Here is a 21,811-nt window from a genome sequence, read left to right as displayed (position 1 = left end):
TTAAAACACTATCAAAATAATCCACACATTAATTATAAATAGAATCATGCTTTAGTTGCATCCATATGTGGCAAAAAACTATGAAATAACTTGAGTAAAACTCATCAAACAGGTTTAACTGCTGTCACATGAAGCGGTGGTATCAATAGTGTTATATAAGGTTATATTTGTACACTGAGAAAGCTTCACAGCCTCAGGGAGCCTTTTCAAAAGTCAGAGTCAGATTTGAAACTGAAAACTTCTGTAGGAATGATATATTTAAGAGCACAACTCATTGGCAGCATGGTGGTTTTGTGGCAGTTTATTTCTCCCATGAGGACTCTAAAATGCTCTAAAATGGCACTGCTGCCTGCTGTGGCAGAACTAAAGCCGTCTGACCCCGACCTCTGACCTGTCAGTGGAAAAGGAAAAGAAAACAATAGAACTAATGCAAGATGGAAAGGCATCACATAGAAGGTCTGAATATGGTGGTGAAGGTGTTGGTTTTGTTGTACGACAGACGACGGTCCTGCAGGAGCCTGAGGTCTCCACAAAGTCAACACAGGCTCATATTATCATTACACTGACTAGACATCCAGCCCTGAAGCGCAGCACCGGCTCTGGAATCATGGGAAGCAGGGACGTGATCAGGAAAACACAAACCAGCAGGAAATTACAAGTAAAGCAGAAAAACATGCTCCTGTGGAGAGTTCATTGATCCAGTTCCTCCTATTTTGCTCTGCCTTGCTTTTGAATTGCTTTGTTAATTTTGGTGAGTTTTAATGTTGACAGCAGTTTATAAATGACAGGCCGATCTCTGGGATGGAGAGCAATCAGAACGCTGAAGATTTGTATTTTTTTGCGATTATGTGAAATGGAAGAACTATTACAGAGCTACTGGTCGGCACAGCCACTGAAATAAATCTACGTTCCTCCTGATTCCTCGTCTGAAACAGACTGTTGGAATATCTATCAACATTTATATGCTGTTTCTGTGTTTTCTGTATAAAAACGTTACACAGTGCATATTCAGGTTACACTAAGTCAACAGGTTAATTAAATACGATGGAATACGATCTTTTGGGAAGCACTTGAGCTTCATTTTTCAAACAAGAGCAGTTGATACTAAACCCTCAATGTGAAGCTATAGTAAGCTGAGGATACCATAAAAACAGAAAAAAGGAGGAATCAGCCTTACTACATCGAAATCCAATTTGTTTAATTCGTACAAAAATGTAAAACTAAAAACTTCAATCTGCAGGCTGATGTATTGGATTATATTTTGGCTAGTGATTTTCTGTAGTCTTTGCCATCTGTCTGATACTGTCAGGTTATTGGAGTGATATCAGTTTTCGAATGTAATTCTCAGGAAGAAAGGAAATGCTGTTTTGACTTGGATGAACGAAAGAGTTTTTTTCTGGAAATTTTGTTTGAATAAATGGGGGGGTCATCTTATATTTGAGGACTAAATGTCATGTTGACAACATTTAATATTCTTTTTGAATGTCTTCTCTGGAGTACAGTAGCAGCGGTTATTTGCAGCCTTAATGTTGCTAAATTTGAGAGTGATATCAGTGTGCTTATGGTGAATCTTCACGAGTCAGTCAGATACAAAAGTATTTGTTAGCTTAGTTTAACCTGTAAGAGTTTCTAAAGGCTTCAGTAACCTATTTCGCTGCCATGGTGGGAATACATGACAACTGTCTCCCAACATCTTTACTGCAGAAATATGAAAGATGGCAAAGAAGTACAGTTGTCATAGATGATAAGCATCTATCCTTCTATCTATTTCTATCCTTAATTTCAAAACCAAAATTTGCAGCTTTGTAAGTCTCTTTAACTCCATTCTGAGGCATCTATTTTGGGCCTATTTTCTATGTGACTTTTCAGCATTGCTACTGCATAAAAAGTCACAATCTTGGCACCTTTTTAGTAGTTTAGTATGTTCTTTAACTTTTTGTGATGATTTATGCCACTAAACTAGAAACTTAATTGTTATCATTACAGGAGAATTAGAGGTCAAGAGGTCACATCTGAAGCTGGTGGTGAGAAAAGAAAATGACTGAACTTCATCCAGTTTTGTTCTCTGGGAACAAGATGGTAACAGTCAGGAAGTGTTATCTAACAGAGGAACTGGATGCTACTGAGCTGAATAAACAAACCTGCTGCTTCACAACACACACACACGACACTCAGTGCTGGCCAGGAAAAGGAAATGTGTGTTTCAGTGCCTGTGAACACGTGCTTTTGATTAACTTCTCCCTGCATCCCAACCAGAGGAAAAAGGACAATCAGTACTCACCACTTCCAGAATCTTCTCCTCCATCTCATAAACAGTACAGTCCTGCAATTAAAGAGACACACAGAATCGGAGACGTCACACAAGTTGCCTTCTGCGTATTTAGCAAAAGGCGACAAAATCAGTCAACAAAACGAGGTGGCCACTTCTACATCATGCATTTGGCTTTTAAAGCATGTATTTTGTGCTTTGTTTTTAATAGAGATAATATAACAACAGAAACAACTGATAAGACTTGCAGTGCTGCAAATTATCTGTGGAAATTTGGAAAACACAGTCACATGGTTAAACTGTTTGACCCCAGAGACAATTTCACGTTGTTGACTGTGCAAGCAAACACTGTTCAAACACAGTGTGAGGATAAAAGAAATGTGCATAAATGCTGCTCTGTAGTGACCCCCAGATGTCCCCCATAATATTTCTGAAATAAAAAAAGAATAACATATGACTTTTTTGTAATTATAGAGTCAACTCAAAGATTTCTCCTTTGTCTGGCTATATTTGTTTGAATTACGAAGAAGTATCTTTATTTAGCATGAAGAAGACACATTTTTTTTGGTCTAAATGGTTAGAAGAGTGTCTGGGTATCTTCGGAAATTGTAGGGGTTTTTTAAAAAAGCTCTTCAGTGATAATTCTTCCATAAAACAGATGCTTCCCAAGTGATTTATTTGTTTGTAGGGGAAGCAGAACTCCGAGGCTCTCATATAAAATGTGGCAACTTTCCTGTTCAGAAGTCAGAACTGTGAGTGTGGTAAACGCAGATGGGATGGGTGAGGAATAAGGAGAGAAAGGAATCAGCGGGAAAACAAATATTTGAGAAATGACAGCCTACATGTGAGTGAAACCAGAGGGAGGGACCGCAAACGCCTCCCAGAGACACTGAGAGGAATCCTCCTGTGGTCGGACAAATAACAGCTCCCTGCAAACAGGCTGACAGGATGATTGCACGACAACGTAGCCGAGTGCCGCCTCAGAAAACTCTGCAGGCACATGCAATGAGGCGGCACACTACAAGAAATATCCAAGTGCATAGCCACAGCTTTACCTTTATCTTTTCTTACAAGTGAATACAAATGTAACTTTTTTTTTTAGAGTCTGTCACAGTCAAATTATTAAAGATTAGAAACAGAATTCAGCCATTTTTAAAAGTTAAATGTACTTGAGTGGAATTTGAATTGGGGATAAATCAACAATATCTATAACTTTGAACTCCTCATAAAGTTGCTTATACACACGTGGACAAAATTGTTGGTACCCCTCAGTTAAAGAAGGAAAAACCCACAATTCTCACTGAAATCACTTGAAACTCACAAAAGTAACAATAAATAAAAATTTATTGAAAATTAAATAATCAAAATCAGCCATCACTTTTGAATCGTTGATTAACATAATTATTTAAAAAAACAAACTAATGAAATAGGGCTGGACAAAAATGATGGTACCCATAACTTAATATTTTGTTGCACAACCTTTTGAGGCAATCACTGCAATTAAACGATTTCTGTATTTGTCAATGAGCGTTCTGCAGCTGTCAACAGGTATTTTGGCCCACTCCTCATGAGCAAACAGCTCCAGTTGTCTCAGGTTTGATGGGTGTCTTCTCCAAATGGCATGTTTCAGCTCCTTCCACATATGTTCAATGGGATTCAGATCTGGGCTCATAGAAGGCCACTTTAGAATAGTCCAACGCTTTTCTCTCAGCCATTCTTGGGTGTTTTTGGCTGTGTGTTTTGGATCGTTGTCCTGTTGGAAGACCCATGACCTGCGACTGAGACCAAGCTTTCTGACACTCGGCAGCACATTTCTCTCCAGAATGCCTTGATAGTCTTCAGATTTCATCGTACCTTGCACACTTTCAAGACACCCTGTGCCAGATGCAGCAAAGCAGCCCCAAAACATTACTGAGCCTCCTCCATGTTTCACCGTAGGGACAGTGTTCTTTTCTTCATATGCTTGGTTTTTGAGTCTATGAACATAGAGTTGATGTGCCTTACCAAAAAGCTCCAGTTTGGTCTCATCTGTCCAAAGGACATTCTCCCAGAAGCTTTGTGGCTTGTCAACATGCATTTTTGCAAATTCCAGTCTGGCTTTTTTATGAGTTTTTTCAGCAGTGGTGTCCTCCTTGGTCGTCTCCCATGAAGTCCACTTTGGCTCAAACAACGACGAATGGTGCGATCTGACACTGATGTACCTTGGCCTTGGAGTTCACCTTTAATTTCTTTGGAGGTTGCTCTGGGCTCTTTGGATACAATTCCAACGATCCGTCTCTTCAATTTGTCATCAGTTTTCCTCTTGCGGTCACGTCCAGGGAGGTTGGCTACTGTCCCGTGGGTCTTGAACTTCTGAATAATATGAGCCACTGTTGTCACAGGAACTTCAAGCTGTTTAGAGATGGTCTTATAGCCTTTACCTTTAAGATGTTTGTCTATCATTTTTTTCGGATGTCCTGGGACAATTCTCTCCTTCGCTTTCTGTTGTCCATGTTCAGTGTGGTACACACCTTTTCACCAAACAGCAGGGTGACTACTTGTCTCCCTTTAAATAGGCAGACTGACTGATTATGAGTTTGGAAACACCTGTGATGTCAATTAAATGACACACCTGAGTTAATCATGTCACTCTGGTCAAATAGTTTTCAATCTTTTATAGAGGTACCATCATTTTTGTCCAGGCCTGTTTCATTAGTTTGTTTTTTTAAATAATTATGTTAATCAACAATTCAAAAGTGATGGCTGTTTTTGATTATTTAATTTTCAATCAATTTTTATTTATTGTTACTTTTGTGAGTTTCAAGTGATTTCAGTGAGAATTGTGGGTTTTTCCTTCTTTAACTGAGGGGTACCAACAATTTTGTCCACGTGTGTATGCACAGACACAGGTGCACTGCACACGGAGAAATGCACAATAATAATGCAATCCACTGCATCACAAAATGTATAGCTACTGGTAATTTCACAACACACACACTGATAAAGGCATAACACATGCTTACTGACCAAGTTAAACTAGATAGTACATTTTGCTGACCTTATACAAAAAGTAGCATTGCTTCCCTAATTTTTTTTGGGCGATTGCCTGAGTGAAAACTCTACGATGGTCTGTGCAATTATCACCATTTGGACAGTCTCTCCTCAAAAAAAGTGTTTATCGTAAGCACCATTTGTTTTCCTGACGCATGCGCACTTGACACGCCTGCAGTGTGGAAAGCCTGCGCGGTCATAAATTTTAGGTCGGCAGACGTGCAAGGCATGAATTGGCCTTTATCCACAGAGCTACTGAGGCGCCCCACCGCATTGATTTTACATGAGAGGATGAGTTTACCTGTCAGGCAAAGTACTCTGGGATACTATTCTGCATGATGTCTTTTTTAGTGCACACTTCTCTAACCACAGTGAACAAATGCACCTTGATAGGAGGCAAACAGCTTCTTCTCTGTGATATTTCTTTTCACAGCAGCCTCAGTGATTCTGTTTGCGTGTACATGTGTGCTGAAAGTAAGAGGGTGATGGGATGTGAGTGGGTGTTAATGCCTGCACCAGACTGATTCAAGCAAATAGGTCAAATTATATTAAAGAGATTAAACTGTAAGATGCAAAAACAAAAAGAACCTACAACAACAATGATGGCCTGAACATTATTTGACTTTTCCAACCGTCTTTGAAGTAGTTCTGTCCCTGTTGGGCATCTTGTGCTTTCACTAAATTCCTACTAGCAATCTCAAAGCTTTCAAAGTACAAAGTTTCCAAACTCTTCTGTTCTTGTTTTTCAGATATTTAGAAGAGATTCATCAGCAAAAGGACTTTGTAGATGTAAACATAAGTTATCTGGTGTATCTTCATGATCATCATCATCATCAAAAGCAGAAAATAAACAGTCCTGATAGACTTCGGTTCATGACCTCTCTCTCTTTCTGCGCTACTTTAATAGAAGCAGCTTCACGTGGAAAATTTCTTAGATTTCCTTTCACTGTCAGAGACTCATAAAGAAATCATGTTTCCAGCAGTTGACCTGGCAGGTTCAAAGGAATTCCCAGTAACAGAGTGACATCTGAGTGTCACTGACCTTCTGCACGGTGGAGGTGAGCTCCAGACACAGTTGGATGATTTGGCTTTTGGTAGAGGTGAAGTCATTGGCAGTCGTCAGAGGAGTCCTGAGAAAAGAAAGTAAAATTATTCTTAATGTTACAGCGGAATGATCTGTAGTAAACCCATGAATCTTGTCAGTGCTGTCTGAGTTCGCAGGGTGTGGTCATAGGAGCCGGATTCACAACGCTCCGAGGCTAACAAAAAACTGTTTGAATAATAAAACTCTTTAACACCCAGTTTCAAGAGTACAATGCAGCCTGCCATTTATTTAACCTCAATAAATGTGTTACACATTCATATTTGGTAAACTTCTCATGATACTCACAGTGTATTAAAGCTACACAGGGTTATTTTCCTGCTGGTTGAACAGTTTTTACATTAAAAAAAAAAAATTAGGCACCAAAAAAATCTCACTGCTTTATCTTTATTATTCTGGTTAACAGCATCAAAAATAGATGAATACATTTGACACTACCAAAACACAGAAAGCACATGTTTTTCTCTCCAGTAGAATCAAAACTATAGACAGGTGTCTTATTATAACCACGCTGACCACTGCTTTCATCTGTTGCAGTGACAAATCTAAAGGACAGCTTAGACTACATTCAGGCATTTATGGAACAAGGATGTTGTATAAGGTCAGGCCATTTACCATAATATCATTGCAGCAAATAAATGAAAATGAAACTTGTTGGTTGTTGTATGAAGGTGACTGGACTGTGTGATTGACGGGACTTTTCCGGTGAAATAACCAGCCAGTCGTGTCAGTTGCATTGTCTGGTTGCTGTGGTTAAACTTTCATTCTAATCAAAAACGAAAGCTCATGAATCACATATTGTCCAAACTGCTGACAAATTCTTTACTCATTGCCAAATCTGAATATAAATATAATGAGATTTAAAATGATTTGGATGTGGTAAATGGTTTCAACACTGGTTGTATATTCAATAAAATGTCCCTGACCCCGACACCAGGTGTTTCTGGGTCTGACACTCATCAGGTGTGTTCTGGGCATCAGTGTAGTAACTTGTCAGTGTTTGTGTGTAACAGCTGCAGTGAAGCTGGAATGTTCTTCAAGCTGATACAAGCTGAGAAAAAGCTAAAGGAGTTGAACAGCAAAGAGAGAAGGAGAGTGACACTGACAGCTGACAGACGCCACACGTCAACGATAAATAGTACTAATACCTCTCTCTCACCCAATGCTCACTGTCTAGTTTGTATCTTACATCAGAATTACCAACCAGAAAGAGTGGGACACTACCAGAGGGTTACTCAGTATAATTTGGATGTACATATTCTGAGTAACTGCAAATTTGATGGAAACGTGCATCACTTATGTACAATATTGTGGCACCATCCATCTTGTGGTCAGAAACTGTCAAAGTCTAGTTTTGAGAACTTTATAATACTTTATATTTTTTGCAAAGTTAGTTTTCTCAAATGACTTCAATTCTTCATGTACTTCAAATAATTAACCCAAACAAAAAATGTTAAATCATAGATTTTTTTTTTGTCATTGGAGAACTGTAAGTCTACAAACAATAGCTGTTTTCATTATTATTTGCAACAATTTTCTTGAATAAAATATTGATATCAGTCTATAAAATGTCAGTAAATATGAAGCAGTTAGTCTTTTCCAGCACAGGAGCCAGGAAACTAACCCGTATTCACATCTGACTAACTGTTATCACAGAGGTAACATTTTTACTTCAAAATGATCAGAAAAATTAATCAGATGTCCAAACTGTTGTCAAATTACTATCTATTACTGGACCGGACTAATCAACCAATCAACTTATCATTTTAGCTTAACTGGTGGTTTTCTGGCTGACTGAGGAAAGTGACATGCTTTTACGTGGGGCCTCTGAGGAGGTTAATTCGGCCATTGCTCTTACACACTAAGTGAACCATAAAACCCCGTCAGACAGTCATTCAAATCACACAGGTCTTGTACTCTACAGAATGTGACCTTGTAAAGTGTCAAATAACAATAACCATCCAAAGCCCCTAATTTTACTCAGTGGACACTGTCAGATTTCAGGAAAAAAATGCACCTGTTCGGCCCCTAAAACAGACTCACACACAACAACGCAGTACCTTTTCTAGGATTCCTTCAGTTTGTCATGAATGTATACTGACAGTCAATAGAAACTTTGAGGTAGAAATGTACGCAGAATTCTACTTGTAGGGGGGTTGTAATTATTCATTGTGGATTTACTGATGATCTAGTGCCCTGGTAGTTGAGATAATGATGAGTTGTCATTTTGTCATGATTCATTGCACATGGGTTGGTCACTTTGCAAAAGTGAACCAAATACACACCAAGCAATACTCAGTGAGTATCTGCACATTTTGAGAATGGTTTTGAAGGCCTATATAAAGGCCCAAAAAGGCCACCATTGTTAGTCCAGTGAACAGCATCATGCCGCGTCTATCACATGAACAACGTCTCCGGGCACTGGGTATGGTGGAGGCCGGTTTGAGCTACAGTGATGTAGCCAGGCGTATGGGCTGTTCCCAACCCACAATCAGAAGCCTGGTCCAAAGCATGCGCCGACGGATTGCTGCCTGCATCGAAGCAAATGGAGGCCATACTCGGTATTGACTGTTGTGACTTTGTGTTTGGCAGGTGCTGTTTTCTTTTGCGAAATTCTTTATTTTGAAATCATTCTTGAAACTTTAGATTTTTGTTTCTGTATGCCAATATGCTAAACAAATGATTCATATGAAGAAAATCCAGTTTCGGGCTTCAAAATAAAAATGATGTTGAAAAATATGGTCTCAAAGTTTTTAATGACTGTCAGTGTAGAATGCAAAATCATTGCTCAGATACAAGAAGGCACAAGAAAACGTTCTCTCATAGCTTAATCACAAGGATGACCAAACACTTCTTGTTAAATTTCCAATGTCACTTTAACTGTAAGCCCTTCTGTTTAGTAAACACTATTAAGCCAACAGGCATTTATTGTGTTTCATATGTCAGCCAGCTCTGGTGACAACACACTGGAGGCATTAAGAGAACAGTCTGACATTTTTTAAAAATGCACTTTTTAGCTTTCTTCTCAAGGATTAGGTGATAAAGTCTATGTGATTTTCAAGTGTAAACAACAAATAAAACAAACAAGACATAATTACTTAACAGGTGATCTCCAAAGATTATGCAACCTTTAGTGTGTCTCCAGTTTGTGTATGAAACTAAAGTATGATAAACTACAAGTACTAATAAATATTCAATGACATGTTGAACTATACCTTTAATAATTTCTCAATCTAAGTCATCTACTTAGGCAACATTAAATTTAATCAAAATAGGGGATTAGTGTGAGTTGAATGCCAGCCTAGAAACAAACACAAAGGAGCATGCACTAGCCTGCATCACATATTCGTTCACAAATTGAGTGACACATTTAATAAAAGTGAAATTACATCTTTACCTTGAAGATTGCAAGCAGCTAAAAGATTATTTAGAGTATGGTGTGTGAATCTGTGTGCTTATTCAGATGAAATAGAATGATTTAACCCCATCAACTTGTAGGAAATTCTGTGATGTGACTGAAACTGAATGAAAAAATGTCAAAATGCACAAAAGATAAATAAATAAAAAAGAGCATGAGCTGAAAATATCAAACCGTGTATTTTAAACAACGGCCTAATGGTGTAGCAAAATCTTTTCTTTTATTAGCTTTTCAGGTTTGAAAAGCTACTCAGCTTGAACACCTGCACAGATGAGATTTATCTATACATGTATCATAGATGAAGCCAATTCAGTGTTGTTAGAGGTTGGGATCGCAGCCCTGCATATTAGAAAGTGATTTGAAAAAAGCCATATTTGATTAGCGTTGAGTCATTCAGACGTGACTACATCACAAAAGAATCCTGCAATTTAGAAAAACTACATTACACATTTTTGTGCCACTCAGCACATAGAAATATTAAACTCATAATCAATACTCATTTACTCAGCACCATTGATTAATTTAGCATCTGTATATATACACAGTAGTAACTGTAGGCCGATATATTCAATAAATTTATGATCTACTACCTGTCCAGCCAGGCCAGCAGACTCTTGGCGGCTCCGATCAGCTCGACGACAGCGGTCAGGAACTCGTTGGTGGGCTGGTGGGAGTTCTTGCTGTGGTAGGCCGGGTTTTTCCTGCGCTGTGACACGGCGCTGCTAAGGTGGTGGTGCGCCACTCTCATCTTCCCCACCAGAGTTTTCAGGTTGTCCGACTCCACACCATAGTTCTAGTTAAAGGTCACATATTAAAGACTTCATCACAACACAGTTCTTTCTTAAGTCAGTGGTTAAGTGTTCCTGAACACTAATTTACCTGATGAGAGTGATTATCATTCTCATCGATTTCATTCATTCAACTTAGAAATCTGAAATCACAATACACTCTTAAATTGGCACAACGGCAATTCATTATGGTACAAAGCTGCAGGTTAGGCTCCAAAAACGCTACATACCTCATTTCATACAATGCAACTCAAACTTTATTTCCTCAGACTTTCGTTGCCTGATAAATGCCAGAGATTTTACAATTCTCCACTTAACTTTAGAAGACTTATCAAAGGAATTAGGCATGATGGGAGAGAATTTACAGATTCCCATGACCCTTGACCACACACACACCCTGCCCCCCTGATGAAAACACAAAAAAAACCCACGCACATTCCTACAAACCAGTCACCATAGCGATGATCTGACTTAAAGAATATTCCACATGTCAGCTCCACTCAAACTAAACACAAACCGAAAGTTAGCAGGTGAGCTCACAGTTAACATGGATGACAATTAGCTGCATGATCAATATACATGAATGAAAGTTTATAGTGACTCTTACTATGATTACCATGGGGACAAATAAACAAAAATGAAAATCATGTGTAAGATAGAAGCTGCTGTAATTACAACAACTGGTGTTTTATTAAAGATCTACTCATCATTGTTCACCTATCAGTTAAGACATTAAATTTTTTTCTAGAAAATTTCCAAACTAAATGGTAAAATTCGTATTTTATCAAGCCTCCACAGATCTGAACAGGATCTGTAATTTATTGTCTGTCAGTGTGATCATGCTAGCTTGCCTACGGCAGCTCAGATGTTTGAGGCGTGATGAAGCTCAGAGCCAACCAAAACATCTACACGGACATTTCACCTGCTGTTGGACTGAACCATAACAACATATATTTCCTCCTTATCAAATCCAGGACACCCGATCAAACGTTTCAGATAAAACTTTGAAATCATGGCAAAGAGGAACATGATCTCACCCTGCAAGCAGAAGATAGATATATGTCAATCAGCAGAACACTCAAGATAAAGTTGGGCTTTGCCTGAGTAAAACGGGCAGTGTGCAATACTTTGATCCATCACAGATACAAATAACCACAAAAAACCTTCTGTACTGTGAAATTGGGAAAATACTGTAATTAATAGAACCATTTGTTTTTTAACGAGTACTCTTTAGTGATCGCAAAGAGAGTCTAAAACAATCCTCGCCATTGATCTGTTTATCTATTTAAGTAAATGCTGAAATAAAAACAAGGAATTTGGCATCATTCTCTGTAGGGCTGCAGTTAATGTAAGTTTTTATCCTGCAACAATCATTTTCCTGATGTCAGAAATTTGTGAAAAATGCTGTTAAAATTTCACAGATTTCAAAGCGCCTGTTTTTCTGCATGTTCCGACTGCAAGAACAAAACCTGTAGAGCCTCATTTAGGGCTGATTTTAGAAGAGAAATATGTAGGTACCTCTGAGACACTGCTGTGTTTATCTCAGTGCTGATAGGTTAAAGCTGAAGAAGACAACAAGCACCATTTTTCCACCCTCTCAATGTTGACTAAAAATCTCCTCTAGAAGGTAAAAGTCACCATGTAGGTTGACAGAGCAAACCCAGCACTGTTCTGTTCCACACAAGCTCACAGAACTGAACTTACATCACATAACTACAACTTGTTTTTTATGTGCAGTCACAGTTAACATCACGGTTGAACCTGTCAGATCCTGCACCACAATGGAAACAACAAGGCTAAAAGAGTTGATTACGGTGCTCTTCCTGCACGCATTTGTGCTCACAGTTCTGGCAGTGAATAGCCACCTATTAACATGCTTTTGCAAAGCACTGGCAAAGAGACAACATTGTGTATTTATTTCACCTCTGTGGCAGCAAAAACAACACCAAGGCTCTCAGAAAACTGTGTATTCAGAGGGTTACCGAATATTTACAGTATGCAGTTGTGGCTACTTAATGTTCTCAGACTGTAAGTGTACTAATAATAAACTTGCCAAGTGTTTGGAAAGTTGAAGTGAGAACAGAGAAAGTCTGTCGTGTTCTGCTGAATAAGCCTCTAATGGAAAATTCATCATCTGACAGCGCAACAGTAACTGCTGGAACAAAGCTGCAGTGGCTCTTCCTCTGCAGGCTGTACAGTGTGCGTGTGTGTGTTGGCGTCTGGGGAAGGGTGGGGGTCTTTCTGACAGGTGGGAGGGGTCACATCTGTTTCCTGCTCCACACCAGAGACCAGCAAGCAGTGCCTCATGCTGCAAAAAATATCCACAACACATCACTTGACCTTCAATTCAGTGTTACAGGAAATCGCTCCCTAAAATGCTCGAGCCACCGCTGATGTGCGCTCGGATCACAACCCTGCTTGGTTTGTTTCAGGGAAGGGAAGGATACAGGTGGGACGCTGTTCTGTTTTGGTGAATGAGTATTCCTATTAAAATTTATTTAAGAACATAAAGGTTTAAATCTGAAGAGAGAGAGAAAAAAAGAGAGCATCATATGAGCAGAAAGTGAAGAGAAAATGAAAACTTCCTCTCAAAGACATTTATAAATATTCACAACTAATTATCAAAGATGAATCATATTGGATGTCTGATATATGATATGCCAATATCATTTTGGCCAACTGCTGATACTGATAGATGCAGATATTTTTCCACCTTATTGCAGAGAAGATCAGATCTCTCTTGTGGTGGAATAACATACTATGACATATTATTGTTTATTCCTATTTACATTCACTGTGCAAACCTACTACAACTTAGATGTAAAAACACCCCGTATTTATTTATTTTTTGTCTTATCTTAAAGAAAAATGGTAAAGTTGAAGCCTGACATAGATTATTTGCCTTTCAATGTTCATTTTGGGCTGATATTTAAGTTTTTAAAGGCTGACATCGACGAGGTTGTTGATATTTTTCAGTGTCTGTACAAAACATGAAACAAAAATTGTGTTTGTTTGTTTGACAATCACATTTAGACGGCACAGACAGAGGTTCAAATACAGAAATGATGCCTCTGATGCATTAAAGTGGTCAAATACTGAAGTCTTTGAAAGAAGTACTACAATCTATCACTGATGCTCCAAATTTAAAATCAACAATCGACAGACGATGTGGTAAATCATAAGTGCATTCGGCTGCTTCTCTCTCCACCTACACGTCCACGAAGAGTACAGCTGGCTGAAGCTGATCTGCGTTACTTCAAGATAATGTCACCATTTCATTTCCAACAAGCCGGATCATATCGTAGACAAACTTATCTTCTACCATTACACGTTTTATTTAATGATTAATGGTTTGACAGTTTTTAGCAAATCTCACAGTGAAGAAAAAAATCCACTTCATGGACTTAAATAAATATTTGTCAATAAAAATCCTGGCCATTAATTACATGCTTCCAAACCAATTTTTGCTGATATCTGAAGTCTATAATCCTCTGGGCATTTAAAACATATCTTAAAAGATATGTTAATCATCCTGCAATAATTGTCATTATGTTATCAGATGATTTGACTTTAACTACCCTAAAGTGAAGACGATACAGTCGATACAAGAATAAATAATTTACCAGGCTTCAACACCATGACTGTAAACAGCGGTAGTATAGCGGTAGCTTTTATAGCTTTTGTTTTCACTGTTTGTCAGGCGGGACAGCAGAGTGTCAGTCTCCATTGAAAAAGGCTGCTGGATCCCATTCAGTTCAGTCACACCACTAAACCTCAGCACGAACTGTAAATCCTCCTTTTCTCTGTGACACAGACAGTTGGGGCTCATAAACAGCTGACTGAGAGGCTCTGTCTGGGCTCCAAAACTTTAACTGGTCCAAACAAGAAGTTTCTCGGTGGAAAAAAACATTTTTTAATGTCACAGTAGGCTGGTTTCAATGTTCAACCTTTAAAACCATATTTTATCAGTGCCAGGGTAAGGGGATGGTGGCTGTTCAGGTTTTTAATGACTTAAAACTAAACAGAGGAGACAGTTTGGGAAAGACTAATTTAAGCCTTTTGTTGCTTGAGTTTCGTGTCGTAGAGGGTTCATGACACTGAATTAAAACAAACTGTGATTCAGCTTTGAGAAAAATGACGAGTGAGTTTCAGGATGATTTCATTTCAGTTTGATGAATGACAAAAGTAAGTATAAGGACAAATAACTTCTACTGAATAATAAATCTATTTTCTTCAATAAACCTTAGCAACATTTTTTGCAGTGCACAGTAAAGTATTAAATGCAGCTCCACAGGCATTTTTGCCAGATCTGATAAGGATTAAATAGAGTGCATTTTATTTACAGCAGCGCATTCTCTGGCATCAGTCAGGCCCATTATAAACCCCTGCTATCAGAGCACATGACAGTAATTGAACAACTTAATCAGCCAGAAACACAAATTCAACAAATTAGCTCATTTGGAAAAGATGTGGGAGAGCTCTACTACACATGAACACAAAAGGTGATTCATCTTTTAAGAAAAACACAGAGTCTCTTTGATATTTTATGTATCAGGTAATAGTTAGCAGGTTCTGATGAACAATCCTTCCATTTAAATTCTGTTATTTCCCTGAAGATCAATGTAATGCTCAGTAACATCTCAAACTGCTTCTCTGCACACAGAAAAGGAGAAACTCCCTTTTTGTTCTTTAAATTGTTTCTGTAACCCGCTGCAACTGTGTCAGTGTGTGAAGATGCTTGACCCAGCTGAATTTGGGCAGGACTTAGAATAACTTCTGTCTGCATCTCAGCACGTGGAGAACAGACCAGAGTCCCACCCTGAAAGCTTTGACAGTTTGCCGGATCTTGAGCATCATCAGCAGAGTAAACGCCAGCGAAGGAGCAGTAAATTATGAATGAAAATCAAGTAGTGGACTGGAAAAAACTGTGGGTCAGCACTGTTCCAGACAAGTCATCTAAGGTTACTTGTCTGTAAACTGTTTCATCAGGCATGATAACTCATTAGTGACGGGATCATCGGAGTGTCTGTTAGCTGAGAGGGTCAAACACAGCATTAAAGTCTTTGACTGGAGACTGAAACTAAGACAAAGCAACTACGAACAAGCACTGCAGTGTTTATCATAGTGCAGCTGTGACCACTGTGGCAGAAAACATGTGATTTAACCATGAAATGCTTAACCCTTCGGGGAAATTGCTGCAGTTTGCGTCAGAGATGGCAATTTGTGCATCAAATTTAAATTCATAGTTGTTGGATTCAGCACAACTTAGAGATATCTTAATCTACACATGTCCATCCATCTGGGATCAGTGCTCCTAAATTAACTTATAAAACAGAAACAGGATTTTTGCCTCATCAGACAGTGTTTTCCAATTCAAATTCAAGTCTTGAGGCCTTTTGAATACCATGCAAGACAAAATGTAATTCATTTTTTAGTCATACCAGTCAAAGAAAGACAGAGCAGAAATAATTACAACTAGATCAATATCACATTTTCATCAGTGCTTCCCAACTGTATACAACCATAACTGCTTCTAATAGAATAAATCAATTGACATGACTTGGATAGAGATTAGCAGCAGGAAATGGATTGCCATCTAAAAACAAGCAGTGACACAAAAACACAAAGAACAGCCTCCTGAATTCACATTTCAAAGTGTTTGATAATGTCAACCGACAGTCCCAACAGCACACAAAAGTAAATAGAGGATTAACTGGCGTATATTATTAAAGTCTATTGCAAACAGGGAAACTATTCAAGTCCTTTTGAAAGAAACTGAATTAAATGCATTTAAAGACCTTTTGACAGCTGCAGACACCAAACTCACAACCCTCATTTGGAAGCTTTCCCTATCAGGTGATCCAGTGATAGTTTACCATTTCCATGGTTACACCGCAAACAGGAACTTCTGACAGTCCATTTATCACATTACAAAAGTTGCAAATCTGCCAAAATGTTTACAAATATAGCCTAAAAATGTGACTATGAAAGTATTAAAATATGGCAACATTAAACTTCCTACTTGCATCCCTTAAAGCTTTATGGCAACTGTGAGAAGAAAAAGATCAGTAAGAGGACAGACAAAATCAGCTGTTTATTTTTTACACTTACACACATTGTGATACGTCTGTGACTTTAAGTGTCCAATCACCAGTAAAATGCTATGTCTGCCTAACAAGCTATTAACTTGTCAGTAACAGTGGTGCAAACCCAGCAGTAAGATTCAAAAGATTAAAGTGCTTGACCCACATTATAATGCTGCCTCACATGTCCAAAGCTATGTAGGTTATGTGACTACTGACCAGAGCGCAGAGCAAATCGACGGCCTCCAGCACCAGCTCCTGGTGTCCGACCCGCGCCACACCCAGAGAGAGCAGCTCCTGGTGGGACATCCTGAGCAGCTTCTCTCCGTCCACCTGCTGCCTCTGGAAGGACGGGATGTACTGATAGAGGCTCTCATCCAGACCTGATGGACAGGCAAGGAGGCAAGATAAAGAGACAATGAAGCAAATCTGCACATATTTTAGCAGTTTTTTATTTTACTTTTTGTGTAGATAGAATGTATGTATGAATACACAACAAAATCATTTTTACAGAATACATTTCTTTGATTCAATGGACCATTTTGCATCAGTTACTGAGAAAACTTTGACCTGTTTTCTCTTGGAGGAAGAGGATGACACGTAGCACACATATGCCAGAGTAAAGAATACTAAGACAGAGTTTCCTTTCAGCAGCTGAGTTTCAGTGAAAGTCATCTATGTTATGATCCATTCAAGTTTGACAGCAAACACAACTGCTGAGTCAACACCGACTTATTGACTCTTCCTACTGATCCATCACTGTGACGGCCAGCAGCTCACACCGGGCTGCCACCTCACCACAACTCACCTTTGGGTTCAACAGATAATCCTACTGTCCTGCACACAGTAGGGCCCTGATTTGATCCCTACACTCGTGCATTCAACAACATCAACTGTTCAGTTTCTGAAAAAAGTTCAGTTTCTGCCCAATATTAAAGTGAAATTTCAACTTTGAACATCCATCTGCCAAAACTGAATGCCAGAAACTCTATTTTGATACAGGGTTTCAACCTCCATTGAAAAAGACATAAAGCCCATGTTTCAGGTCTAATTTTACTACAACAACCATCAACTTCAATCAATTAACATCAAACAGCACCAATGTTTACATCTTTTTTGCAATTTAACAAACCATCCTGCAGGACCAGCAGATAAGATCTGGACCGTCTTGGACCAGCAGGATGCCCCCTTTAGTCCCCATGACCTCATGCAACCTTGAGTGAGACTCCGCCAGCTCCAGCGGCGCCACTTCATGCCCGACCCTGAACTACGACCTCTGACCTTTATGGGAACAACAGCAGTGGCGGGGGGGGGCCGAGATAAAAGAGTTCTCACTGCTGGATCAATGGAAGCATCAGCCATCATGGACCGTTTACTTGTCCTGACACACAGCAGCTCACAAAATGTTCAGCGCAAGCATTTCTGGGAAACTCAAATGAAAATAGAATATACAAGTTTATAATAAAGAAGATCCACAAAAGCTATCCAAATTATAAAGTATGGTTCTTAATTTCTTTTTAAGAATACGAAGTGAGTGTTCTGTTAGAGGATCTACAGGGAGAAGGTTGAACATTTTACGGCACACATAAGGAACAGTAAAAAAAAAAAAAAGAAATGTTGCAATTTAGCTCATTCAGTACATCAATTATTCAAACCTGAAACTTGGCTAGTGAGCATTCATGGTTTTTATAATGCAGCAGTGAGGTACAAGTGTAGCCTGCTTTGACTGGATGGCATAAACTTCATTATCTTAAACTGACCAATGGTTTGAAAAAAAAAATCGAAAATCCTTCAATTATTGTAACAATAGCCAGCAGATTAATCAATATTAAAGGTTTCATCTTCTGGTATCACATTTAACTGTGCTGTGCGGCAATTGGAAGCATTAGTTGAGAACCGCAATGCTGTAAATATACTCTTCTAATTTCTCATTTTGAATATTTGCCGGTTTTCTTTGTCTTCTTCTACAGTAAATTATAAGCGTTGAGTGCAAAGTGCTAAAGTGATGATTAAGCCAAATCAATTAACATGAAGACATCCCTGTTTGACATTTTGTATTTATGTTCATTTTACGGTTCAAATAAATGGCCATCAAAATAATTTGCAGATTATTTGATGATGAAAAGAACTGTCCAATGCAGACCTGCTCACATTTTGTTTGTTTTTTCACATCAGACTCAATTTAACAATGAAACGGCCTCAAATGTCAGTTTAACAGCATAAAAATTAAGAATTCACTGACACTAGACTTTAAGACTAAATTTCAGCTAACAATAACATGCAATTAATATAAATAGGAATGAATATTTGTACAAGCTGTATGCACTCCCACAGTGTTATCCCAAACTAATAATACACATTAGTCTGACAGAGCTTTAGCATACAAGCATCCACCAAATGGCAGATGTGAAGCACTTGGCGACAAGTTGGATCAGCAAGTGGCCAACAAAATGCCTGAGCTGGCGTGAACAGTGGAGAAGAAAACAACTGCCCCTGCATGTGGTCATTAAAGGGTCCCACAGAAACTGTGACTCCTGTTTGTCTTTGGTCGGACATGCAGCACGACAGATGGCCGACACTCAGCCTGACAGCAGGGAGGAACATTCCTCCTTAACTAACTGCTGATGTGAGACCTCTGTGTTCACACCAGGATACACAAGAATAACCCACTGTGAAAGTGAACATGCTGTTTATTTACTTATTCATGTTCCAAACTCTAAAATATAACCATCCTGAGGAATGGATTAACTTTTGTTTTTGACTCTAGTACAGTTATATATAGACATCATAATTTGACCTATGATGTAAGAAATTTGACATTATATCAGCTTAGACTCTAAACAAGTAGTTAATCAACTGCTGATATATATAACAGCAACAATTCTGATAAAATCTTTCAAATGAACATGAAATAAAATCTCCAAGTCTCCTAAGCATGATTTCTGCCACTCCCGTACTACAGGGATGTTAAGGTTCAGAGTGGCTGGACTAGACAGGTACATCACATGTATCACATGCACATCCTGACGTCAAGTCAATCAGCTCTCAGAGCACCACTTAAGTGGAGGTGGTGGACGGACTCAGAGTAATGGCTGTTTTCACGCTGTAAACCCGTTATGCAAAGGCAAAACACTGGTCCTCACTACCTCGACCAGGTAGAATAACAATGAAAACACAAAAATACGTAATTGGATAGTGACAAGAACACCCCAAAAATGCCAAATCCTCACATTTCATAAAACTGTAACTGCCACAAGCTTAATAGCTAGGCATAATTTTATTCAATTTTTAATTCCAATTTGAAGTTTGGCATTATACACACATTTCATACATAGGGTTTCTTTAACATCTGGAATTTTAAATGTGCATTTAAGGTGTGTGCTCTAGCTGAGCTGCTGCAACAAACGTGATAAAATCAGAAAACATCATCAGCTCCTCAATGTTCCAGGCAAGATCCCCAGTTACAAACTTTCATTATATCGGCAATTTTCTGAAAAATATTCAAACTCTCCACTCAGAACTCAGAGCGATGCTTCTGAAACTCCATAATTAAAGATTTGATTGCAAATATATGAACATACTTCAAAAAAAATTCCTTTTGCCGTTTGTTGAAGTTGGACAGCAGTTGACAAAAGTTGTGGTCACCAGAATGTGTCAGCGACAGCCTGGATCACATTACTGCACCTGAGCAGGCCGATAATCTCTCCGCTGCACAGCAGGGTCGGCTAAATGTCACGCGACTGCCAAATCACCTGCTAGTGAATGCATGACAGCACCGGGGCAGCTTCCTTGAAAAGACACTGCTGAGAAGCATCTTCTTAACAAGCAAATAAGAGCTTTCTGTTGAGCCTTTACATGTGATATTTCTTCAACACAACCAGAAACATTCTGGTCAGTGAGAGTGAAATGAGTGTTTTTATGTTCAACTTCATCAGCTTCAAAAGTCAGCTCAAATCATGAGAGATCTTCATATCCTGACATTCTTCAGAGAGTGGAATCTCCATAGGTGGATCGGTTGTCAGCTTTGGTTTAAAATATCATGAGAAGACTAAGGCATAATTTACACAGCTGAATAAGGCTAAATTAAACTAAATTTAAGAATAAAAAGCACAGTGCCAACATTCAGTGCTGGATCCAATGTTCTCATGAGAAATAAAATGTCATTAATATATGTGGCTGCTCAGACATTTTTCTCATTCCACGTCTCGAGCTTTGCATTGTCTGGTTTGGCACTCCACCCAAACTTTCGGAAACTTCTGGCAGATGGTGAGGATGGAGCGGGATCACTACTCTTGAAATGCTGCCGTATAGTGGTTAGTGTTTTTGGCTCCAGAGATGCTTCTCAAGCAGCATAAATAATGCAACACCACGAGCTGCAGCTGTTTTCAAAAATAATCCACCTTCTAGTCATGCAATTTTAGGATGGTATGAAGAGAAAAATATTTTAAATAGACTTCATACTCGTACCATCATCTGTTGCAGTTTATTTTACGTTGTTTCTGTCCTATTGTCATCTTCACTTAATTCAATTTAAAGAGTCCCCAATCTCAGAGTAAGGTGAGATCACATTCTCGAATTTAAAAATTATTTTCTGCTAAAAAAAAAAAAAAAAAAAAAAAAAAAGATCCCACACAAAGTTGAAACAAGGAGATCTGCTGTGTGCATTAACTTATCCCATCACTGTCAAATTTTCATCACGTTTTAGATTTATCTGAAGAATATAGACTTGTCATGTAATAGACAAGGCTCCAGCACCCCCCGCGACCCTAGTGAGGATGAAGCGGTGTATAGAAAATGGATGGATGGATGTAATAGACATATTGCAGGTTTGGACTCTTTGGATCATTTTATGAGGACTGACTCTCCGGACAGATGAGATGAAGGTCGATGGATATCCTGATGCTGGCAGCAGATACTCACTGCACTACTCCACTTTACTCAGTTAAAGATCCCAAATGTACATCCTGATTACAAAGTGAGCTTTACTGAACTACATTCCATCTCAGCACTTTCTTACGTTCTTACTCTGTCAGCAGTACTCAGCTCCAAAGACATTGATTTCTACTGCGGACATGCATCGATCAGCCACATTACAACCACCTGTATATTATGTAGGTCACC

General features: G+C 38.8%; 1 protein-coding gene across 3 annotated transcripts in view; it reads right to left on the bottom strand.

Moving 5' to 3' along the window:
- Nucleotides 1-21,811, bottom strand: part of cnksr3 (cnksr family member 3) — a 70,046-nt gene that overhangs the window by 11,577 nt on the left and 36,658 nt on the right. The window contains exons 2-5 of one of the 3 annotated variants that reach the window (XM_022194784.2): nt 16,910-17,073; nt 10,410-10,612; nt 6,342-6,429; nt 2,282-2,323 (exon numbers count right to left, since the gene is read on the bottom strand). In XM_022194784.2, the coding sequence (XP_022050476.1) occupies nt 2,282-2,323; nt 6,342-6,429; nt 10,410-10,612; nt 16,910-17,073 (497 nt within the window). The remainder of the gene's footprint in view (nt 1-2,281; nt 2,324-6,341; nt 6,430-10,409; nt 10,613-16,909; nt 17,074-21,811) is intronic. The other 2 variants (XM_051960645.1, XM_051960644.1) reach the window with 2 other exon arrangements.

This window comes from Acanthochromis polyacanthus, chromosome 16, assembly GCF_021347895.1.
Source record: "Acanthochromis polyacanthus isolate Apoly-LR-REF ecotype Palm Island chromosome 16, KAUST_Apoly_ChrSc, whole genome shotgun sequence".
Taxonomy (NCBI): domain Eukaryota; kingdom Metazoa; phylum Chordata; class Actinopteri; family Pomacentridae; genus Acanthochromis; species Acanthochromis polyacanthus.
This window is presented reverse-complemented; position numbering and strand designations above follow the sequence as displayed.